This window comes from Oncorhynchus mykiss, chromosome 7 (genome assembly GCF_057628025.1).
Source record: "Oncorhynchus mykiss isolate SJ-2025 chromosome 7, ASM5762802v1, whole genome shotgun sequence".
NCBI lineage: Eukaryota > Metazoa > Chordata > Actinopteri > Salmoniformes > Salmonidae > Oncorhynchus > Oncorhynchus mykiss.
Genome location: NC_143028.1, coordinates 17,641,193 through 17,667,330, shown reverse-complemented (window position 1 = coordinate 17,667,330; position 26,138 = coordinate 17,641,193). Strand labels below are relative to the sequence as shown.

General features: G+C 42.6%; 1 protein-coding gene across 2 annotated transcripts; it reads right to left on the bottom strand.

Annotated features, from left to right (window-relative positions):
• Positions 1-902: 902 nt before the first annotated feature.
• Positions 903-25,824, bottom strand: LOC110527523 (signal transducer and activator of transcription 1-alpha/beta). 2 transcript variants are annotated; one of them, XM_090240476.1, is made up of 22 exons: positions 25,382-25,824; positions 24,282-24,409; positions 23,906-24,050; positions 23,572-23,667; positions 23,323-23,409; positions 23,108-23,186; positions 22,917-23,008; positions 22,528-22,679; positions 22,250-22,408; positions 19,331-19,423; positions 19,170-19,229; positions 18,968-19,073; positions 18,453-18,494; positions 18,229-18,312; positions 18,014-18,112; positions 17,674-17,871; positions 17,027-17,118; positions 16,688-16,827; positions 11,950-12,138; positions 5,647-5,722; positions 3,805-3,925; positions 903-1,292 (listed from the first exon to the last, which is right to left on the bottom strand). In XM_090240476.1, exons 2-22 carry the CDS (start codon positions 24,407-24,409, stop codon positions 1,278-1,280), a joined length of 2,253 nt encoding a protein of 750 aa, XP_090096602.1. In that variant the 5' UTR covers positions 25,382-25,824; the 3' UTR covers positions 903-1,277. The 2 variants fall into 2 exon arrangements, with proteins under 2 accessions (XP_090096602.1, XP_090096603.1); XM_090240477.1 differs by lacking the exons at positions 18,453-18,494; positions 18,968-19,073; positions 19,170-19,229; ... (1 more) ...; positions 22,250-22,408; positions 22,528-22,679 and having other exon boundaries at positions 25,382-25,515.
• Between the last annotated feature and the right edge of the window lie 314 nt (positions 25,825-26,138).

Below are 26,138 nucleotides of genomic sequence, written 5' to 3'. Positions count from 1 at the left end.
AGAGTAGCTCTCGTAGCGCCGAACAGGCGGGAGACTCCGGTTGCGCTGGAGAAGCGGGAGACTCCGGCAGCGCTGGAGAGGCGAGGCGCACTATAGGCCTGATGCGTGGTGCTGGCACTGGTGGTACTGGGCCGAGGACACGCACAGGTAGCCTGGTGCGGGGAGCTGCTACCGGAGGGCTGGGGTGTGGAGGTGGTACTGGATAGACCGGACCGTGCAGGCGCACTGGAGCTCTTGAGCACCGAGCCTGCCCAACCTTACCCGGTTGAATGGTCCCGGTCGCCTGCCAGTGCGGCGAGGTGGAATAGCCCGCACTGGGCTATGCAGGCGAACCGAGGACACCGTGCGCAAGGCGACGCACTGGAGACCAGATGCGTAGAACCGGCTTCATGGCACTTGGCTCAATGTTCACTCTAGCCCGGCCGATACGCGGAGCTGGAATGTACCGCACCGGGCTATGCACCCGCACTGGGGACACCGTGCGCTTCACCGCATAACACGGGGCCTGTCCGGTCTCTCTAGCCCCCCGGTAAGCACAGGAAGTTTGCGCAGGTCTCCTACCTGGCATAGCCATACTCCCTGTGAGCCCCCCCCCCCAAGAAATTTTTGGGGCTGACTCTCAGGCTTCCATCCGCGTCGCCGTGCTGCCTCCTCATACCAGCGCCTCTCCGCTTTCGCCGCCTCCAGTTCTTTGGGGCGGCGATATTCTCCTGGCTGAGCCCAGGGTCCTCTTCCGTCTAATTCGTCCTAATTCGTCACATGTCCAGTACTCCTCGCGCTGCTCCTGCTGCCTTTCACCACGCCGCTTGGTCCTGTTGTGGTGGGTGATTCTGTCAGGGATTTCCTCCTCTTCTTCCGAAGAGGAGAGGCGAAAAGGATCAGAGGACCAATATGCGGCGTGGTAAGTGTCCATGGTTCTTTTAATAAGTAAATGTACACATGAACAACTGACTACAAAAACAAGAACCGTGAAAACCCCAAAACAGTCCTATCTGGTGCAAACACAGAGACAGGAACAATCACCCACAAACACACAGTGAAACCCAGGCTACCTAAGTATGGTTCTCAATCAGAGACAACTAATGACACCTGCCTCTGATTGAGAACCATACTAGGCCGAAACATAGAAATATCCAAATCATAGAAAAACAAACAGACTGCCCACCCCAACTCACACCCTGACCATACTAAATAATGACAAAACAAAGGAAATAAAGGTCAGAACGTGACATCCTGCCTGTCCATCGGCTCAGTTGCGGTCCAAGTCCAGTGTGTTCTCAAACTGCAGTCATCTACAGAGGATGATTAAAAAAAGTCCATGTAAATAAAAATGTATTTTTCATTAAGGAACCAGAAAATCAATGCCACGATGATAATGACATGCTGTACAACAATATTTTCACAAAGTCAAATTAATTTGTGTTATAGGCTTCCTGCTGCTTGTATCTAAACCAAAGTAGATGCTTATAAGATTGTTTTGTACATCAGTTGGGGTCTCTATAGTCTACAATATGAGGTCCTAAACCTACATCACCAAAAGTATGTGGACACCTTCAAATTTGTGGATTCGGCTATTTCAGTCACACCCATTGCTGACGTAAATAAAAATCGAGCACATAGCCATGCAATCTCCATAGACAAACATTGGCAGCAGAATGGCCTTACTGAAGAGCTCAGTGACTTTCAACGTTGCACCGTTCATCAAATGTCTGACCTGCTAGAGCTGCCCTTGTCAACTGTAAGTGCTGTTATTGTGAAGTGAAAACGTCTAGGAGCAACAACGGCTCAGCCGCGAAGTGGTAGGTCACAAACTCACAGAACGGGATCGCCGAGTGATGAAGCGCATAAAAATAGTCTGTCCTCGGTTGCAACACTCACTACCGAGTTCCAAACTTCCTCGAAGCAACATCAGCACAAAAACTGTTCGTTGGGAGCTTCATGAAATGGGTTTCCATGGCCGAGCAGCCGCACACACAAGCCTTAGATCCCCATGCACAATGCCAAGCGTCGGCTGGAGTGGTGTAAAGCTCGCCGCCTTTGGACTCAGGAGCAGTGGAAACGCATTCTTTGGAGTGATGAATCACTTTCCACCATCTGGCAGTCTGACGGACAAATCTGGATTTGGAGAATGCTACCTGCCCGAATGCATAGTGCCAACTGTAAAGTCTGGTGGAGGAGGCGTAATGGTCTGGGGGCTGTTTACTGGTTTGGGCGAGGTCCCTTAGTTCCAGTGAAGGGAAATCTTAATGCTACAGCATACAATGACATTCTAGAAAATCCTATGCTTCCAACTTTGTGGCAACAGATTGGGGAAGGCCCTCTCCTGTTCCAGCATGACAATACCTTTGTGCATAAAGTGAGGTCCATAGAGAAATTGCTGAAGCTTGCTGAACATATCAAGAATCTTGCAGATCTGTTTCATGGGCTTAGTAACCTCAAAATGTAGAGTACTTGCCTACGAATTGGCACATTGAATCAACATCCCTGTCCCAGACAACTGGTCAAGAAATGGAAGGCTAAGTGATACTGAACAGAGAGATCTACAGTATATCGGAATGCAGGCATTCATTTAAGATATACAATATACCACAACCTCATTCAATTAATTAAGCTTTGACCTACGAGCACCATCACCCACTGTCACAACAATGTCAGGGGACGCCATCACCCAAGGTGGCTCAATTTACCCTGTCCCTTTGCTCAATTTACCCCACACCGGGGGAAAGTTGTGTCAAGAAACCACTTTTTTGGGACAAGCTATGTTTTCAGACCTGTTATGTTTACATGAATTCAGATTATTTCCATGGATGCACAACATCCTGAAATATACCGTATGTATACTGAACCTAAATATAAACACAACATGCAACAGTTTCAAAGGTTTTACTGAGTTACAGCTCATATATGTAAATCAGTCAATTGAAATAAATTAATTCGGATTTCACATGACCGGGCAGGGGTGTCCACCCACTGGGCAGCCAATCAGAATTAGTTTTCTGGCACAAAATGTCTTTATTATAGACAGCAATACTCCTCAGACAATCCCACAGGTGAATAAGCCGGATGTGGAGGTCCTGGGCTGGCGTGGTTACAATTGTCTGCGGTTCTGAGGCTGGTTTGACATACTACCAAATTCTCTATAATGTCGTTGGCGGCAGCTTATGATAGAGAACTTAACATTAAATTCTCTGTCAACAGCTCTGGTGGACATTCCTGTAGTCAGCATGCCAATTGCACACTCAATCAGAACTTGAGACATCTGTGGCATTGTGTTGTGTGACAAAACTGCACATTTTAAAGTGGCCTTTTATTGTCCACAGCACCTGTGCACCTGTGTAATGATCATGCTGTTTAATCAGCTTTTTGATATGCCACACCTGTCAGGTGGATGGATTCTCTTGGCAAAGGAGAAATGCTTAATAACAGGGATGTAACCAAATATGTGCTCATAATTTTAGAGAAATAAGCTCCTTGTGAATCTGAAAAATTATTTATTATTTCAGCTCATGAACCATGGGACCCACTTTACATGTTGCGTATATATTTTTTGTTTTGCGTAGATAGCTTTGTTAGAAATAATTCTACACTCTTAGAAAAAAAAGGTGCCATCTAAAACCAAATAGGGTTCCTTTCCACAAAGGGTTCTACATGGAACCTTACATGGCTCTACCTGGAACCAAAAAGGGTTCTCCTATGGGGACAGCCACAGAACCCATTTGGAACCCTTTTCTAAGAGTGTATATTTCCCTTGACATAGTAATGCTGAATATCACAGTAAAGAGCCAGAGAGGAAATTGCACTTACCACAGCAGTATAAATATTCTTAGGACTTCCATTCCAACAATGGAGCACTAGCCCACTTTCCAGCACTTCAAACACTTCTGGCGGCATGAGCATCATCTTGTCTTGCAGTCTAGATGGGTGACTAAAACACATTGCAAAATAAGGGTTAATTAAATCAGATTATGGATTATACCCAAACCAGAACATTGCAAATAAAATGTCTTCCTGTTATAGATTAAGAAATATGTACAGTGAGGAGAACAATTATTTGATACACTGCCGATTTTGCAGGTTTTCCTATTACAAAGCATGTAGAGGTCTGTAATTTTTATCATAGGTACACTTCAACTGTGAGAGACAGAAAAATCCAGAAAATCACATTATATGATTTTAAAGTAATTAATTTGCATTTTATTGCATGACATAAGTATTTGATCACGTACCAACCAGTAAGAATTCCGGCTCTCACAGACCTGTTCGTTTTTCTTTAAGAAGCCCTCCTGTTCTCCACTCATTACTTGTATTAACTACACCTGTTTGAACTCGTTACCTGTATAAAAAGACACCTGTCCACACACTCAATCAAACAGACTCCAACCTCTCCACGATGGCCAAGACCAGAGAGCTGTGTAAGGACATCAGGGGTAAAATTGTAGACCTGCACAAGGCTGGGATGGGCTACAGGACAATAGGCAAGCAGCTTGGTGAGAAGGCAACAACTGTTGGCGCAATTATTAGAAAATGGAAGAAGATCAAGATGACGGTCAATCACCCTCGGTCTGGGGCTCCATGCAAGATCTCACCTCGTGGGGCATCAATGATCATGAGGAAGGTGAGAGATCAGCCCAGAACTACACGGCAGGACCTGGTCAATGACCTGAAGAGAGCTGGGACCACAGTCTCAAAGAAACCCATTAGTAACACACTACGCCGTCATGGATGAAAATCCTGCAGCGCACGCAACGTCCCCCTGCTCAAGACAGCACATGTCCAGGCCCGTCTGAAGTTTGCCAATGACCATCTGGATGATCCAGAGGAGGAATGGGAGAAGGTCATGTGGTCTGATGAGACAGAAATAGAGCTTTTTGGTCTAAACTCCACTCGCCGTATTTGGAGGAAGAAGGATGAGTACAACCCCAAGAACACCATCCCAACAGTGGAGCATGGAGGTGGAAACATCATTCTTTGGGGATGCTTTTCTGCAAAGAGGACAGGACGACTGCACCGTATTGAGGGGAGGATGGATGGGGCCACGTATCGCGAGATCTTGGCCAACAACCTCCTTCCCTCAATAAGAGCTTTGAAGATGGGTCATGGCTGGGTCTTCCAGCATGACAACGACCCGAAGCACACAGCCAGGGCAACTAAGGAGTGGCTCCGTAAGAAGCATCTCAAGGTCCTGGAGTGGCCTAGCCAGTCTCCAGACCTGAACCCAATAGAAAATCTTTGGAGGGAGCTGAAAGTCCATATTGCCCAGCGACAGCCCCGAAACCTGAAGGATCTGGAGAAGGTCTGTAAGGAGGAGTGGGACAAAATCCCTGCTGCAGTGTGTGCAAACCTGGTCAAGAACTACAGGAAATGGTATGATCTCTGTAATTGCAAACAAAGGTTTCTATACCAAATCTTTTCTGATGTATCAAATACTTATGTCATGCAATAAAATGCAAATTAATTACTTAAAAATCATACAAATATGATTTTCTGGATTTTTGTTTTAGATTCCGTCTCACAGTTGAAGTGTACTTGTGATAAATTACAGACCTCTACATGCTTTGTAAGTAGGAAAACCTGCAAAATCGGCAGTGTATCAAATACTTGTTCTCCCCACTGTAACGTTTGAAGGGTAGCCTACTCCAAACTTACACTTCCGACACTGATATGAAATATTTCTGTATGTATCCTGTGTCAGTGGGACTCTCCACATCCATGGGCTCTGATGCTGAAAAACAAAATGGTGGACAAGATGGACGATTAAGAGGTGTTGTTTAGGGATGCACCGATAGTACATTTTTGTCCGATACCGATATCTTCCTTGCCCCCCAAAAAACGATACCGATAACCAATATTAACCATTTTTAGAGGCCTTTTAAGCGTTCTAGTACAGTTAAATAGTTAACACATACACACACGGACGCAGCGGTCTAAGGCACTGCATCTCAGTGCAAGAGGTGTCACTACAGTCCCTGTCTGGAATCCAGGCTGTATCACATCCGGCTGTTATTGGGAGTCCCATAGGGCGACGCACAATTAGCCCAGCGTAGTCCGGGTTAGGCCGTCACTGTAGATAATAATTTGTTCTGAACTGACTTGTCTAGTTAAATAGAAAGGACACACACACACACACACACACACACTGACCAAAAAGTAATTTTGTTAGCATTTACGTACAGTGGCTTGTGAAAGTATTCACCCCCTTGGCATTTTGCCTATTATGTTGCCTTACACCCTGGAATTAAAATAAAAAATTTTTTGGGGGGGGGGGTTGTATAATTTGATTTACATAACATGCCTACCACTTTGAAAATGCAAAATATTTTTTTTATTGTGAAACAAACAAGAAATAAGACAAAAAACTGAACTTGAGCGTGCATAGCTATTCACCCCCCCAAAGTCAATACTTTGTTGAGCCACTTTTTGTTGTTGTTGAATTTGACCCCTTTTTCTCCCCAATTTCGTGGTATCCAATTGTTTTTAGTAGCTATTAGTCTCATCGCAACTACTCCCGTACGGGCTTGGGAGAGACGAAGGTTGAAAGTCATGAGTCCTCCGATACACAAGCCGCAATGCTTCTTAACACAGCGCGCATCCAACCCGGAAGCCAGCCGCACCAATGTGTCGGAGGAAACACCGTGCACCTGGCAATCTTGGTTAGCGCGCACTGCGCCCGGCCCACCACAGGAGTCGCTGATGCGCGATGAGAAATGGACATCCCTAACGGCCAAGCCCTCCCTAACCCGGACGACGCTAGGCCAATTGTGCGTCGCCCCACGGAGTCTCTGATGGCACACCTTAACCACTGCGCCACCCGGGAGGCGTAGAGCCACCTTTTGCAGCAATTACAGCTGCAAGTCTCTTGGGGTATGTCTCTATAAGCTTGGCACATCTAGCCACTGGGATTTTTGCCCATTCTTCAAGGCAAAACTGCTCCAGCTCCTTCAAGTTGGATGGGTTCCGCTAGTGTACAGCAATCTTTTAAGTCATAACACAGATTCTCAATTGGATTGAGGTCTGGACATTGACTAGGCCATTCCAAGACATTAAATGATTCCCCTTAAACCACTCGAGTGTTGCTTTAGCAGTATGCTTAGGGTCATTGTCCTGCTGGAAAGTGAATCTCCGTCCCAGTCTCAAATCTCTGGAATACTGAAAACAGGTTTCCCTCAAGATTTTCCCTGCATTTTTTAGCACCATCCATCATTCCTTCAATTCTGACCAGTTTCCCAGTCCCTGCCGATGAAAAACATCCCCACAGCATGATGTTGCCACCACCATGCTTCACTGTGGGGATGGAGTTCTCAGGGTGATGAAAGGTGTTGGGTTTGCACCAAACATAGCGTTTTCATTGATGGCCAAAAAGATACATTTTAGTCTCATCTGACCATATGTTTGGGGAGTCTCCCACATGCCTTTTGCCAAACATGTTTACTTATTTTTTTCTGGCCAAGTTTTTTCCGTAAAGCCCAGCTCTGTGGAATATACGGCTTAAAGTGGTCCTATGGACAGATACTCCAATCTCAGCTGTGGAACTTTGCAGCTCCTTCAGGGTAACCTTGTCTCTTTGTTGCCTCTCTGATTCAATGCCTCCTTGCCTGGTCCGTGAGTTTTGGTGGGCAGCCCTCTCTTGGCAGGTTTGTTGTGGTGCCATATTCTTTCCATTTTTTAATAATGGATTTAAATGGTGCTCCGTGGGATGTTCAAAGTTTTAGATATTTTTTTATAACCCAACCCTGATCTCCCCAACTTTGTCCCTGACCTGTTTGGAGAGCTCCTTGGTCTTCATAGTGTCGCTTGCTTGGTGGTGTCCCTTGCTTCGTGGTGTTGCAGACTCTGGGGCCTTTCAGAACAGGTGTACACACACACACACACACACACACACACACACACACACACACAAAGATCATGTGACACTTGCACACAGGTGGACTTTATTTAACTAATTATATGACTTCTGAATGTAATTGGTTGCACCAGATCTTATTTAAGGGCTTCATAGCAAAGGGGGTGAATACATACGCACCACTTTTCCGTTTGGTATTTTTTTGAAACAAGTAATTTTTTTCACCACATTTGGACTATTACATGAAATCCAAATAAAAATCAATTTAAATTACAGGTTGTAATGCAACAAAATAGGAAAAATGCCACGGGGGTGAATACTTTTGCAAGGCAATGTATGTCCCCATTACCAGTAAAACATAATCAAAACCTATTTTTAACTTACTTGCAGTGCTGTTTCATTGTTCATTTGTTCAGTTGTTTCATTCTCAACCAGGATTTCATCATGCATGTCAAGCAGTGAAGTTTCAGCTCTGTCTGCCCGTGGCCTCTCTTCCTCGGTGCGCACTATCATTGTGTCTTTTTCCATCTTGTCCAGCTGTGTATGTAACATTTCACATTAACCCTGTTTCTTGTCTGCGTCGAAGTAGCGGTCCTTGTACCTAGCATCGAGCATGGTGGTGACACAGTAAAGTGGCTCAGAGAGAATACCACCAAATTGATTGTTCACAGCCTCGAGGACTTTTGTAAGTTAACCCAACGGTCTGTGTCGGCAATTTTGTTGAGCAGGCGTTTCAATACCATGACAGAGGGTATCACGTCTGCTGCAGATGCAGTTGAGCTCATTTCTCGAGTCAGTTGTTCGATAGGAGCTAGGACTGTTCATGTTTCCAAGTTTCAAACATGTTCTTAAAATGCCATTGAAATGGCAGCAGCGGTATGAAAACCAGCACATTCTTGAGCATGCAAAACAGCTTTCCTCAGTTCAAAATCCTTGTCGACACACTGTGCTGTCAGACTCATAATGCTCATGGGGCAGACGTCGCTGGTCCAAATGTCAGTCGTGAAGCTAATAGCAGTGACTCTCACGGATGTGAGTTTCAACAAGAATGTTTAACTCCGGTAGGGCAACATCTGAAAGATAGAGTCTACCGGGGCTCGACCAATCGGCGAAAGCCAACATCATCCACGACAACGCACGGTTGATTGTCAAGGGCAATGGATTCCACTATCTTGGCATTAATGGCTTTCGCCTTCTAGTTGTCTCGCTTAAATTTTCTTATCCTTTAAAACGACTGTTGGACTTGAACTTGTTTAGTTGTTGGAAGTGTACGCTTAGTATTTTCTGCTTTTGTTCTGTGTAGCACTGTATTTCTCGTGGCGTCATTACGTCATCGCCCTATGTTATATAGGTATGCACATCAGCTTTGACATCGGTTTTGCACATCGGCGTTAAACTAGACATGCCGATGTTGGCCTTTTCAGCTAATATCGTCCGATTCCGAAATGCTCGCCAATATATCGTGCATCCCTAGTGTTGTTCATAATAAACATCCCCAAAGGTTTACCAGACATCATGGTCATTGAGGGGATTTTAAACAGAAAGCCTAATCTTTTCACTTCCATTTTCTGACCAACATTAGATTTTTAATTCCTATAATGTGAAATGTCTTATTATTTTGTAAACACTTATATTTGATATGTGCCTAGAGTCGATGTCTGTGCCCGCGTGGAAAACTAATCTGTCTGTTCAACCTAGAGACTTTTGTTTTTGCATGAACTGCGTCTCAATACACAACATCCGCCGATGTCGGTTTACCCCATCTGCGGTGGAATCAGGCAGCTCTACAGCGGGGTGATCCCATTATGGAAAGCTGAGACTCATGGCCGTTTTAGTCTACGACAAGCTTCACGGGACTCGTTTGAAGTCCGTCCCGTCGGCATGCCGACTTTGTTTTTCTTCCCATGAAAACGTCAGTCAACTCCGAACGGTTTAAGCCAGAAACAAAATCACCCCACTATGGAAAGCTGAGACTCACACGAACGGGTCAGCTGTTTTGCTCTACGACACCCACAAGCTTAACCCCTAGGAGTCTGAGACGATATCTATAAAGCGAACATATAGAATTGTTTTATTTTGATCATAAGATTGACCAGCTATTTTTAGGACCTCTGTAGGTATACCCCCCAAAAAACTTTAGAACTACCTCGTAAAATTTGATCTGATCTTCTTCTAAGTCACAGCAATAGACAAACAGCGTGCTTAAACTAATAACACACAAATGATGTGTGAACCACAAGTGAACCATGCCTCGAACAAAAGTGATCTCAGAAGACCTAAGATTAAGAATTGTTGACTTGCATAAAGCTGGAAAGGGTTACAAAAGTACCTCTAAAAGCCTTGATGTTCATCAGTCCACAGTAAGACGAATTGTCAATAAATGGAAAAAGTTCAGCACTGTCGCTACTCTCCCTAGGAGTGGCCGTCCTGCAAAGATGACTACAAGAGCACAGCACAGAATGCTCAATGAGGTTAAGAATAATCCTAGAGTGTCAGCTAAAGACTTACAGAAATCTCTGGAACATGGTAACATCTCTGTTAACGAGTCTACGATACGTAAAACACTAAACAAGAATGGTGTTTATGGGAGGACACCACAGAAGAAGCCAGTGCTGTCCAAAAAGTTCGCAAAAGAGCACTTGGATGTTCCACAGCACTTCTGGCAAAATATTCTGTGGAAAAATTAAACTAAAGTTGAGTTGTTTGGAAGGAACACACAACACTATGTGCGGAGAAAAAAACTTCCACAGCACAACATCAAAACCTAATTCCAACTGTAAAGTATGGTGGAGGGAGCATCGTGGTTTGGGGCTGCTTTGCTGCCTCAGAGCCTGGACAGCTTGCTATCATCGACGGAAAAATGTATTCCCAAGTTTATCAAGACATTTTGCAGGACAATGTAAGGCTATCTGTCCGCCAAATGAAGCTCAACAGAAGTTGGGTGATGCAACAGGACAACAACCCAAAACACAGAAGTAAATCAACAACAGAATGGCTTCAACAGAAGAAAATACGCCTTATGGAGTGAACCGGTAAGAGACCTGACCTCAACCCAATTTAAAATGCTTGTGGCATGACCTCAATAGCAGGTTCACACCAGACATCCTAAGTATATTGCTTAACTGAAACAGTTTTGTAAAGATTGTTGGAGTCGGCTAAACTTTGAACATTGAGATATTAAATAAATGATAGAGACAAAGCCTTGAATAGAAAGAGTTTGTAAAAAGCCAGAAGGCTTTGGAATGTGTTTGATGGAGGAGAGGAGGGCGATGTGTTGATATTGGGAAGACATATGGATATCTGTGGGTCAGGAGGTGAGGTCAGTTCCCCTTAAGGGAGTAATCAGGGTTGCTATCTGGTTACCTTCATTCCTGTGTAGAACATAAACTGTAAGGAAGAGGGGTGTCTTAAGTAGGATGTTTATATACTGTGTCTGAAATGTTTTGCTGTCTGTTTTCAGCTGTACAGAACCTTTGGAAAGAATAAACTTGGTTAAAGCTTCTCTGAAAAATAAGAACCCAACAAGATGAATGCTCCAAAAATCCTCCTGACCGTTGTGCAGGTCTGATCCGCAACCACAGAAAACGTTTGGTTGAGTTTATTGCTGCTAAAGGAGGGTCAGCCAGTTATTAAATCCAAGGGTTCACGTAATTTTTCTACCCTGCACTGTGAATGTTTACACAGTGTGTTCAATAAAAAAAGTATAATTGAAAAAAACGTATATAATGAAAACGTATATTTCTTGTGTGTTATTAGTTTAAGCAGACTGTGTTTGTCTATTGTTGTGACTTAGATGAAGATCAGATCAAATTTTATGACCAATTTATGCAGAAATCCAGGTAATTCCAAAACAACGCAGAGCCAATTGTGCGCCGCCCTATGGGACTCCCAATCCATGATCCAGCCTGGATTCGAACCACGGTGTCTTTAGTGACGCTTCTAGCACTGAGATGCAGTGCTTTAGCCCGCTGCGCCACTCAGGAGACCAACTCATACATGGCCAAAAATAAATCAAAAGTATGGTTTGAGGTGTCTGAAAAGCATTTGAGAGATATAGGAAAGCATCAGGAACAAAAAAAAAGATTAAAAAAAGGTTGCTGGCTGCTTACCCTCTGAGGCCCTGGTGTAGAACTTTCCGAAGGCCTCGTCTTTGGGGATGTCTGGGTAGAGGAAGCAGAGTGGGTTCTCTGGGATGTTCCCAGCTGCCATCACCTTGTAGTTGCGGATGATTTTAGGTAGAGCGATGACAGACAGCTTCTTCTTGGTATAAGGCTCCACAGCATGGAATACAGGCTTATCTGTGGAACATGGGTGACAGGTACAGTTGAAGTCGGAAGTTTACATACACCTTAGCCAAATACATTTAAACTCCGTTTCATAATTCCTGGCATTTAATCCTCGTAAAAATGACCTGTCTTAGGTCAGTTAGGATCACCACTTTATTTTAAGAATGTGAAATGTCAGAATAATAGTACAGAGAATTATTTATTTCAGCATTCATTTCTTTCATCACATTCCCAGTGGGTCAGAAGTTTACATACACTCAATTAGTATTTGGTTCTTGGTAAATGTATTTGGTAATTGTTTAACTTGGGTCAAATGTTGTTTCAGGTAGCCTTCCACAATCTTCCCACAATAAGTTGAATTTTGGCCCATTCCTCCTGACAGAGCTGGTGTAACTTAGTGAGGTTTGTAGGCCTCCTTGCTCGCACATGCTTTTTCAGTTCTTCACAAATGTTCTATAGTATTGAGGTCAGGGCTTTGTGATGGCCAGTCCAATACCTTGACTTTGTTGTCCTTAAGCCATTTTGCCATAACGTTGGAAGTATGCTTGGGGTCATTGTCCATTTGGAAGACCCATTTACCACCAAGCTTTAACTTCCTAACTGATTTCTTGAGATGTTGCTTCCAATATATCCACATAATTTTCCTTCCTCATGATGCCATCTATCTTGTGAAGTGCACCAGTCCCTCCTGCAGCAAAGCACCCCCACAACATGATGCTGACACCCCCATGCTTCATGGTTGGGATGGTGTTTTTCGGCTAACCCGGTTTCCTCCAAGCATAACAATGGTCATTATGGCCAAACTGTTCTATTTTTGTTTCATCAGACCAGACGACATTTCTCCAAAAAGTACAATCTTTGTCCCCAGGTGCAGTTGCAAACCGTAGTCTAGCTTTTTTATGGCGGTTATGGAGCAGTGGCTTCTTGCTTGCCGAGCGGCCTTTCTGGTCATGCCGATATAGGATTCGTTTTACTGTGGATATAGATACTTTTTGTACCCGTTTCCTCCAGCATCTTCATAAGGTCCTTTGCTGTTGTTCTGGGATTGATTTGCACCTTCCGCACCAAAGACGTTCATTTCTAGGAGACAGAACGCGTCTCCTTCCTGAGCGGTATCAGGCTGCTTGGTCCTATGGTGTTTATACTTGCGTACTATTGTTTGTACAGATGAATGTGGTACCTTCAGGCATTTGGAAATTGCTCCCAAGGATGAACCAGACTTGTGGAGGTCTACAATTTTTTTTTCTGAGGTCTTGGCTGATTTCTTTTGATTTCCCCATGATGTCAAGCAAAGAAGCACTGAGTTTGAAGGTAGGCCTTGAAATATATCCATAGGTACACCTCCAATTGACTCAAATTATGTCAATTAGCCTATCAGAAGCTTCTAAAGCCATGACATCATTGTCTGGAATTTTCCAAGCTGTTTAAAGGCACAGTCAACTTAGTGTATGTAAACTTCTGACACACTGGAATTGTGATACAGTGAATTATAAGTCAAATAGTCTGTCTAAACAATTATTGGAAAAATGACTTGTGTCATGCACAAAGTAGATGTCTTAACCGACTTGCCAAAACTACAGTTTGTTAACAAGAAATTTGTGGAGTAGTTGAAAAACGAGTTTATGACTCCAACCTAACAAGCTGACGACACCGCTCGCGTTGCGTGAGCTGCAAAATAAATTTAGAGATCTATATTATTCAATTATTGAACCCACACTGCTCGCACGCGCCAACAAGCATCTGCGTTGCCAAGGGCTAAAATAGAAGTTCTATTTTTGACACAGATCGCGCTGCAAGTCCTGCCTCTCCCATCTCCTCATTGGTTTATAGAAGCAGGTACCCACGTGCCATCTCCTGATTGGTTATACCCACGTGGGTGACTGAAAGATGAATGAGTTCAGGGGCGGTAATGCACCTAATTTATGAAAGTTGCCAATCACAATATAAAGTCAAGAGAAGAAAAATCCTGGAAGGAGGAGAGATGACTATAAATGATTCGGTTGACTGTTTTATGTGTGGATTAATTGGCGGAGTAGAGGACCTTGTGCATTTCAGGTAAACTAACAACTCAATGTTTATATCCTCTGGACAAGTTAGCTAGCAACAGCAAGCCAGCTAAATAGGACAAATTAGCTAGCAAGTGCTAGCTAACTAGCTAAATTGCCATAAATGTTTAATGCTTCTCGGCCTGTCCCCAAATTAACATAATTGGTTCAGAGTTTGTTTTGATATTTTAACCTGCGTGTCGTGATCGCTTTTGGTGTGGGGGGACAAAATACATTTATGCACGATAGCCGGTTTGGGTTCCGTGTAAGTGTATGTAAACTTCCGACTTCAACTCTATACATCTGGCGACAGGTTTAGCATTCATCTTTGCATTCTAACAGAAAGTAGGCTGGCCCTCTGACATCGCATTGGTCAAAACATTGCATTCTGTTAATTTATAAAGCCCTTTTGCAAAAACAAAAAAAAAAAACTATTTACCTAACATTGTTACTAACATATAGAAGTATGAGTTACCATACTCTGTCACAGGGATGGTTAACTCTTGAAATTCCTTCTGTCACTACAGATTTAGGATTAAACGGCTTTTAGTTGATTTGCACCTCATTTATAGAACCATTTTGAGAATAATCTACAGTTGGATGCATTGGTGGTCAGATGACACGGATGCTACACTACAGGACTGTTTTGCAAGCACAGACTGGAATACGTTCCGGGATTCATCCGCATCGAGCTAAAGGCTAGAGCTGCCGCTTTCAAGGAGTGGGACACTAATCCAGACGCTTAGAAGAAATCCCGCTATGCCCTCAGACGAACCATCAAACAAGCAAAGCGTCAATACAGGATTAAGATTGAATCATACTTCACCGGCTCTGACGCTCGTCGGATGTGTCAGAGCTTGAAAACTATTACGGACTACAAGGGGGAAACCCAGACGCGAGCTGACCAGTGACGGGAGCCTACCAGACAAGCTAAATGCCTTTTATGCTCGCTTCAAGGCAAGCAACACTGAAGTATGCACGAGAGCACCAGGTGTTCTGGATGACTGTGTGATAATGCTCTCGATAGCCGATGTGAGCAAGACCTTTAAACAGGTCAACATTCACAAGGCTGCAGGGATTACAGACGGACGGATTACCAGGACATGTACTCAAAGCATGCACGGACCAACTGGCAAGTGTCTTCAATGACATTTTCAACATGTTTCAAGCAGACCACCATAGTCCCAGGGAAGCGAAGGTAACATGCCTAAATTATTACTGTCCCATAGCACTCACGTCGGTAGCCATGAAGTGCTTTGAAAGGCTGGTCATTGCTCACATCAATAGTATCCTCCCAGATACCCTAGACTCTCTAATTTGCATACTGCCCCAACAGATCCACAGATGACGCAATTTCAATCACACTCCCCTTTCCCACCTGGACAAAAGGAACACCTATGTGAGAATGCTGTTCATTGACTACAGCTCAGCATTCAACACCATAGTGCCCACGAAGCTCATCACTAAGCTAAGGACCCTGGGACTAAACATCTCCCTCTGCAACTGGATCCAGGACTTCTTGATGGGTCGCCCCCAGGTGGTAAGGGTAGGCAACAACACGTCTGCCATGCTGATCCTTAACACTGGGGCCCCTCAGGGGTGCGTATTTAGTCCCCTCTTGTACTCCCTGTTCACCCACGATTGCGTGGCCAAACACGACTCCAATACCATCATTACGTTTGCTGACAAATCAACAGTGGTAGGCCTGACCACCAACAATGAGACAGCCTATAGGAAGGAATTCAGAGAACTGGCAGTGTGGTGCCAGGACAACAACCTCTCCCTCAATGTGAGCAAGACAAAGGAGCTGATCATGGACTACAGGAAAAGGCGGGCCGAACACACCCCCATTAACATCAACAGGGCTGTCGGGGAGCAGGTCAAGAGCGTCAAGTTCCTTGGTGTCCACATCACCAACAAACCCCCAAGCCATAAGACTGATGAACAATTAATCAAATGGCCACCCCACTATTACATTAACCCCCCCTCCATTTGTTTTGTACACTGCTGCTACTTGCTGTTTATTATCTATGCATAGTCACTTCACCCCTACCTACATGTACAAATTACCTCTAACCTGTTCCCCCGCACACTGACTCGGCACCGGTACCACCGGTACCCCCTGTATATAGCTGTGTTATTGAGTTACTTTTTTATTATTTTTTACTTTAGTTTACTTGGTAAATATTTTCTTAACTCTTCTAGAACTGCACTGTTGGTTAAGGGCTTGTAAGTAAGCATTTCACGGTAAGGTCTACACTTGCTGTATTTGACGCATGTGACAAATCAAGTTGGATTTGGTCCCTTTTGGGCAATTCAGTTTGTTGGTTGAGGACCTCTTTATTGAGAATTTAGTGTAGTGTTTTCCTATACTCCCATGCTGCCTTCTGGATTCCACCCAGTAATCCACTCTGCTAGAATAAAAAAAATAAAAAATAAACAAACACAGATTCAAATAAAACACCTTTAATTGTAAATGGCTACAGTGTGTGTCCGTGCGCAAGTGTGCTACTCACCGTTTAGGTCGTGTTCCACCCAAGTGAATGTGATGGCTCCGTCTCTGCTACTCTCACTGAAGCGCAGCAGAAACGTGCCTGGACACTTCCCAGTCAGCATGGCCTTTGCCCTCTCCTTACTCACAAAGCCCAGGATGCAACTGTAGTGGGAGAGAACAAGCAACATTTCTTTATTACTTACATTACTGTATTTGTTTTAGTAGGCAGGGACAATGCACATTGTTCATCATGGCTTTCAATCTGCCAGATGTAGCCATTCAACTAATATGTCATCCCTATAAGAGCACTAGTTATTTGCTTTGTAATTGTCAATCCCAAAAAGAGTAAAGAAAAACTCACCCATCGTTCCACAGGGACAGCAGGTGTCTCTTGATGAGGTCAAGGATGTTTTCGATCCACAGACAGAAGGGAAACCTCTTCTCACTGAGGCTCTGTAGTTGACACAAGGGAGCACTTACTCAATGTCCTCCTCATACATATATACATACATACATATATATATATATATATATATATATATATATACATACATATATATATATACATATATACATATATACATATATACATATATACATATATACACACATATATATACATATATATATATATATACACACACACACACACACACACACATACACATATATATATATATATATCTCTATCTATCTTTGTGAACTGTAAATATTTTAAACAAAGTACAACTTATAAAAGGATTTATATAGCATACATAAAGGCTTCACAAATCATCCTCAGGTGTATGTCATACTCTATAAATGGTGTATAAACATACATAGGACATTATGTCACATTTGGCAAGACACCATACAGTGGGAGTTGTTTTTTCCCCCTTTAAAGAGCATTATATACACGTATAGATGATTTGTGAAGCATTTATGTTTGATACAGTATATACATCCTTTATCAGTTGTACTTTGTTTAAATTGGGATCAAATATTCTGTGTACTGTAATCCTAACCTACCTTGACAGCACCGAACATGGTCCAGGAGATAAGGCCCTCAGGATTCCTCTGTGCTTTCTGGCCCAGTAGTTTGTCAGCCAGCATGCCTAGCTGCTCATCATTGAGCCCCCTCTTGGTGACAGAGGAAAACTGCCAGCTCAGCACCTCAGACAGCTGACCCCAGGACACTGCCGGAGGGTTCAGGAAGAATTCCAGGTCCTGTTCCAACAAATCAATCATATTTATTTAAAAACTAATTTTTAAATCAAATGTTGTCATAAAGTGTTTGACAGTAAGCCAGCAAAACACCTTCAAGGCAAGGAAAAACTCCCAGGAGGAAGGAACCTTGAGAGAAGACTACCTGGGGCTCGCTGGTCAGCATGTTGTACCACAGGATGGAGGCCCAGCCACTGGGCAGCTGGCTGCAGTTGGAGATGACCACGATGGGCAGGGAGATGGTCTAAAAAGGACCAGAGGCCAGACTAAATCAAAGGCAAATTAAATAAGGCCAGAGCGCTGTTGGACCTCATAAAAATGAGAGTGTAGGCCTGAATCTCTATATTTCAGATCACTTACCCCTAGTTTGATTTCCAGACCTGACTGGCGGAGTTCCGACTCAAAGCAGATGCAGTGCAGCTCCTCTGTCACAATAAGAGGCCCCTGGAATAACATGGTCAGAAACATAATCCGCACCAGAATGTATTTAATACTCATCATGAAATTCACAAACACTGTACAGATTACATGGTCATTATAGCCCATTAAGACCAATCAGAAACCAGCTCTCTTAGGTCTGTTACCTCTTTCTTTCCTCTTCCAGTCACTCTCTGCTCTTGCAGATTCTGTGTCGAAATCAAAGAATAAACTGTAAAGCAGGGATCATCAACTACTGTAGATTCAGCTGCAGGCCGATATTTTCTTGAGAGGATGGTCAGGGTGCCGGAACATAATTACAAATCATTTGTAGACTACAAACTTACCGCAAGAAGCCCAAACAGATATCATATTTTACTATAACACAATCATATCAAACCTTGCTTACATTTGTATACGGTCACATATATTTCTTTAATATGCGTGGGAATACTTTGGAACAGATTTCCAAAATTAAAATCACTTGGAGCTGATTTGCTGGTGTTTTTACAGTAAAAAATAAATAAATACACCTTGACCGCCACTTGACCTCCAAATAAAATGACCGTCAGTTGGGGAACCCTGCTGTAAAGAGTGATGACAGTGCAGGTCCAAATGGACAAATGGGACAAGTCATTCAGACGTAGTGCCCTGTATGCCATTTGAAATGGTGCTAGCTTACCAACTGGACAAACTCTGCAGCCAAGCTTCCATTTGACTCCTCCATAACTTTTGTGTTGGTACCCAATATGTTAAACTTACGAAAACCTTTATTTTCTGTAACGTCCCTGGAGAGAAAAGAAAACGTGCATTCCCCCTTTAGTTATGTATTCACATAGCAAATTCAAGAGCAGGACAAAATAACACCACACTCCTTTACTTACTTGTCAAACAAAGCTTTCACTTTGAGTTGATAGTTGAATTCCTGGAGCTTCACAAGAAATCTGGAGAGGAAATACAAATCAAAACTTAACCAGGTCTGGACAGATCCATAGGAACTACAGATGGGAGGAACTACAGACTGTGCTGTTGTGTTTGTGCTTACCTGAGCTTGACAGTGAAGGGCCTCTTTGTCTGCAGCACCAGAGGTCTCTGTGGATATGTGGGCATACAGGGCTGTCTCTCTACCACCAAGGAACTAAGACACACCACAGAGACACAAGGAATTTTGAGGTGATATACTACATAGAGGCATAGAAACAACACTTTGGTTTCTACTTCCAGCTTATACATAATATATACAGTACCAGTCAAAAGTTTGGACACACCTACTCATTCAAGGGTTTTCTTTATTTTTACTATTTTCTACATTGTAGAAAAATACTTAAGACATAACTATGAAAAAAACACATATGGAGTCATGTGGTAACCAAAAAAAGTGTTAAACATATCAATATATTTTATATTTAAGATTCTTCAAAGTAGCCACCCTTTGCCTAGATGACAGCTTTGCACACACTTGGCATTCTCTCAACCAGCTTCATGAGGTAGTCACTTGGAATGCATTTAAATTAACAGGTGTGCCTTCTTAAGTTAATTTGTGAAATTTCTTTCTTTCTTAATGCGTTTGAGCCAATCAGTTGTGTATACAGAAGATAGCCCTATTTGGTAAAAGACCAAGTCCATTTTATGGCAAAAACAGATCAAATAAGCAAAGAGAAATGAAAGTCCATCTGTCACAATCGTCGTAGTGAGGAGACCAAAGCACAGCGTGATGTGAATACATCTTTTTAATGAAAGACAAAAAAACATGAAGTACACTAAACAAACAAACAAACAAACAAACAAACAGAATAGCAAGACGAACGTGACCACTATCAAAACTGAGTGCAAAGATGCAACATCACATAGACAATAACCCACAAACCCAAACTGGAAAATGGCAACCTAAATAGGTTCCCCAATCAGAGACAACGATAAACAGCTGCCTCTGATTGGGAACCAATCCAGACCACCATAGACCTACAATATGCCAAGACTAGACACACACACCTAGACATACAAAACCCTAGATGAGACAAAAACACACATACCACCCTCGTCACACCCTGACCTAACCAAAATATATAAAGAAAACAAAGAATACTCAGGTCAGGGCAATGACACCATCATTACCTTAACTGCCAATACGGAACATTTCAAGACCTTTGAAAGTTTCTTCAAACGCAGTCGCAAAAACCATCAAGCGGTATGATGAAACTGTCTCTCATGAGGACCGCCACAGGAAAGGAAGACCCAGAGTTACCTCTGCTGCAGAGGATAAGTTCATTAGAGTTAACTTCACCTCAGATTGCAGCCAAAATAAATGCTTTACAGAGTTAAAAAAACAGACATCGCAACATCAACTATTCAGAGGAGACTGCGTGAATCAGGCCTTCATGGTCGAATTGCTGCAAAGAAACCATTACTAAAGGACACCAATAATAAGAAGAGACTTGCAAGACGAGCAATGGACATTAGACAGGTGACATCTGTCCTTTGGTCTGATGAGTCCAAATGTGCAAATTTTGGATCCAACTGATGTGTTTTTATGAGACACAGAGTAGGTGAAAGTATGATCTCCGCATGTGTTGTTCCCACAGTGAAGCATGGAGGAGGAGGTGTGATGGTGCTTTGCTGGTGACACTGTCAGGGATTTATTTTGAATTCAAGGGACACTTACCCAGCATGGCTACCACAGGATTCTGCAGCGCTATCTGCCATCCCATCTGGTTTGTTCTTAGAGGGATTATTATTTGTTTTTCAACAGGACCCAGACTATTTGCATTCCCCCCCCCCCCCCCCCCCCCCCGGTGCTATTCTGTTTATTTATGCATAGTCCTTATAAATCTACCCACAACTAACCGGTGCCAACGCACATTGACTCTGTACCAGTACCCCCTGTATATAGCCTCGGTATTGTTATTTTACTGCTGCTCTTAAATTGTTACTTTTATTGCTGAATTTTTACATACATTTTTTACTTTACACGTATTATTCTTAAAACTGCATTGTTGGTTAAGGGCTTGTAAGTAAGCATTTCACTGTAAGGTGTTTCACTGTAACCTGTTGTATTCGGTGCATATGACAAATCAAATTTGTTTTGATTTGAAACACACCTCCAGGCTGTGTAAGTGCTATTTGACCAAGAAGGAGAGTGATGGAGTGATGCCTCAGATGACCTGGCCTCCATAATCACCTGACCTCAACCGAATTGAGATGGTTTGCGATGAGTTGGACTGCAGAGTGAAGGAAAAGCAGCCAACAAGTGTTCAGCATATGTGGGAACTCCTTCAAGACTGTTGGAAAAGCATTCCTTATGAAGCTGGTTGAGAGAATGCCAAGTGTGTGCAAAGCTGTCATCAAGGCAAAGGGGGACTACTTTGAAGAATCTCAAATATAAAATATATTTTGAAAATATAAATATATTTTTTGGTTACTACGATTCCATATTTTGATGTGTTCACTATTATACTACAATGTAAAAATGGTAAAAACAAAGAAAATCTCTAATGTATCTGTTTCGGTTTTCTTTCTCCTCTTCCTCTGAAGCGTGGTTATTTCAATACATATTTTAATAAAAGATAAACACGAACCATACAAAACCTAAACAGCCTAATCTGGTGCAAACAAACACTGAGACAGGAACAATCACCCACGAAACTCAAAGAATATGGCTGCCTAAATATGGTTCCCAATCAGAGACAACGATAAACACCTGCCTCTGATTGAGAACCACTCCAGACAGCCATAGACTATTCTAGATAACCCCACTATACCACAATCCCAAAACCTACAAAAACCCCAAGACAAAACACTCCACATAATAAACCCATGTCACTCCCTGGCCTAACCAAAATAATAAAGAAAACACAAAATACTAAGACCAGGGAGTGACAGTATCTACTTAATTTAAATTATCAAAAACGGCAGCAAAAAACAGAGTGGGTGTTTAACTTCGGAATACAAGTGTGGTGTCACTCACTGTTCTAAGAGGTTCCGGAACAGTGCCAGGGCCCGCCCCTCCAGGAAGCCTTTCTGCTGTTTGATTGGGTCGTTGTCGTATGTGTACTTCTGCTCTAGTTCCTGGAGCTCCTTCAGCTGCTGCCTCACCTGCTGCAGGCTTTCTGCCACCGCTGTGAACCTACAGGGGAAGAAGATGAAGCAGAATAAGAACAATACTTTATTTTGTTGGGTTCCTAAATTCATCTTTTTGCTTAAATCAGACAAGAGATGCCCAAAAGAATGAACTAGTCTCCTCACCAGTTCTGCAGTTGGTCCAGACATGCGTTGGGTGGTCCTCCAATACAGGAGCTCTGCTGCCTCTTCTTCCACTCAGGCAGCTCCTCTGAGATCAAGTCTGATTGGATCGCCTCGGCCATGTTGAGCACCTCCGCCAACTGGCCAACCACTTCCTGTGGAGGCAGACAACAACATACGTATAGTTATTATTTACTCTATAACGGTCATCTACTCTTCAATATGAGCATGCTGGTTATAACTAGGTAATACACTCTTAGTCATTCAGACAGACTATGATTCATGGTATTCTTAGCGGTGCTTGATGCATGATTATTCATGCTTTTTGTCATTGCATTTTTTAAATCACAGCACGTCATGGTAAAATGTAACCTCATCATGACCCCTCTTACCACTCTCTTGAACTTCAGCTTGAAACACATCTCTACAATCTGCAGCTTCTCGTGTTCCAGCTGTTTGGGTGTCAGCCCGTTCATTTCATGTTCTAAAGCGGGAGAAGGAAAAACATTCACTTACTGACTAAACCTGAAACACAGACCTGTAAATAAATGATCTATTACAGATTGAGAATAAAACACCTCACCTCTGTTCTTAAGAATATTTTCCTTAAAGTCACGCTCGTCTTGAAGGTATTCCAGAGACTTTATATTCTGATCCGCTTCCTAGCAAGTGAGATAAACACGTTGGATCAGGTAGATGGCAAACCTGACATGCATGAACATGTACTGCAAATCACTGATGGAACTGTTCCACCAGGAAACAATCAACATCTAGTATATGATGGAAATGATAACTCACCTGAACCTTGTTTTTCATGTCTTTGACTTTGTTGTCCAGCTTTTGCTTCTCCAGAACCATGCTGGTCTGTGTGTTTTCTCTGTCGGTCTGAAGAGGAAAATACTGTTCATTTAACTGCACAGTTAAAGCATGTAAACACTCCAATATACAGTTATGTATCATCTACAATATCTGACAGCACGGATAGAGAAAGACGTGTGGTGATTTTACTAATTACAATGTATGTCAATACAAGTTCATGCAGGGCACCTCTATGCTTTTGGCAGCAGCCAGAATCCTCCGCTCCTCCTTCAGGTTTCTGGAGATGATCATGGCCATGTGAACGGGGTCCTCCTGAAAGTGGTCCTGTGAAAGTGGGTACTTTTTTACTACAAACTCAAAAAACATTTACTGACATTGCGGTCATAAATTCCACATCAACAACTCATTCAAAATCTATCTATTTCAGGAGTTAAAAGGGGAAATTAGCAACATAATGTATAACTTTTAATTAATCATTCCTGTAACATACAAGCAATAAAGTATGGAAGGCCACTGGCAGTAAGGTCTGTCCTGAAAAGATGTAACTGAGATAATACTACACCTGGAGGTTTCCCTTGAACTTGCGGATGTTATGTTGTCGCAGGAGGTCTTTCTCCAGCGCGAAGCGGCTGTGTTGGTCATCAAGACGTGCTAAGAGATCGTGGAAGCGGACAGTGGCCAGTGATTCGTCAACAGCCACATTATCCCTATGGATTGGATCATTGACATACTGTATATCAATCTCAGAACAGCAACATTATCTCTACATAGATATGGATTCACAGGGGAATTAAGATTGGATGAACGAGATGAAATACAATAAAATACAGATATAATTGAAAAGGGTAGAGTACAGGAGAATGCCAGTCAAATAAATGGATATACAAAGATCTATTCTAACAGCAGCCTCCCTGCAGTCTTCATCCCTGCTTGCTTACCAGTCGATGCTCTCAATCCACTTGCTGAGGTTCTGTCTGATGTCCATGGGGAAGGAGTCATCATAGAGCTGGTGGATCTGCTCCTGGTATTTAGACTCCAGTAGTGTCAGCTGGCACCACTGGGCCATCTAGAACAATGGGCAATAACAGTCAACTTATTACGAAAAAGTATGTCTATGATAGAAACAGGAACCTGACTACAACATGAATAATAATTCTCCTTTATATGCCTGGCATGCATCAGCTTGTTGTCCTCCCTTCCCCATGACCTCAATCTCAACACAATGGTTCTGCCCCATTTCCAAACAGTAGCTAGGTTTCCATCCAATTCGTGACAGATTTTCATTTAAATACTCTATAATCTGCATAAAACAATATTGGCATTTCCTCTCAGGGGATTTGTTTCCTGCAAACTGTCTGTTTGCGGATAAAAGGCGCAAAAATCCCTTTTGCAGTTAAATTCTCATGTACCGAATGAAAAATACAAATTAAATGCGGTTCCATCGCATTTTCAACTCTACTGATGGTTATGTCACAAAACCTGTCGCGTTAGCTTTGCATAGCAAATGTGCCCACTGGTCTTGGCACAAGCGTTCTAGCCAACAGCTCGCAGATACAGTGCGGGTAGGCAACCAACATTATGAGATTGTTATGGATAAGAGCGATATTGTTTTATTTGTCAAACAGCAGCCGATCATCACGTCACCAGAATAAGACTCTTGATATTATTTGGAAAGGAGCGTCAAGTTTATCACCTAATGTATTTATTTTGCCAAATAAACTGTATGCTTTCCCGAGTCATAGTGGGAGGAGCACACAAATGTACTTCGATATGATGGTTATTAACTATACCAATAGCCTATTTGCGCATAAAGACGATTTCTCGCATAATTAATTTGAATCACAAAAAAAGATCCCACCATGTCTAAAAAAACAAATTGTCTGTCGGCATTTATAAAATGTTAAAAGCATTTCATGTTTCCATAGCGCGGTCATTACTTGTTTCATGCGTCGGGTAATTAATATGCATAAAGTTTAAAGTGAATTTCCTTCATTTGTGGGATGTAACACCAACTGTTTAAAAAAATGGATTGCCTTACCTTTGATGAGGGAATAAATCACAAAGAACAGTCTTCTCTGTTAAAATGTACGGCCAGTAGGCTACACAAATCGCAAACACAACAGTCTCGAAATGCGGAAATAAGTTTTTCCTCAGGAATTCCCCAGGTTTTATGCAGCATCCCCATACTTGCCGGAACTAGGAAATGTCTAACTTGCTAAATTGTTGAACAACGGCATGTGTTTAACTACAACTCCCGAGTTTCCACCTTCCGGCTAGCACTTGAACAGTTTTGCCACCGTTTTTATGCTAGTGCATCCATGCGTATTAAACAATTATAATGACAATTATAATGACAGCTGTGATGGAATTTTCGGGACAATTTTATAAATCCCGACAGATAATTTTTTCGATCGCATGGTGGGATCTTTTGTGTCAGTAAAATTAATGATGCGATAAATGTCGGTGGAAACGCCTTTATGCGCAAATATTGATATATTAACCATCATATTAAAGTAAACTTGGAGACCGAGGTAAAAACAGTTTCAGGTTGGATACTCGACGGATATTCGTCTATAACCTTCCTTACATCCACAAACAGCAGTTAGGGACCATCAACATAGTGACAAATCAAAGTTTTCAAATTTCAATAGCTATTTAACCATTACTCCTAAAACTTTCAAAACTGGTTCTAGCTAACCCGATGGCATAGACACACATGGCACACATTACTTTTTTGTTGATTTACATCTCGCACTAGTTTAAATTATTTATTTACATTTTTCTTCAAAACTTTT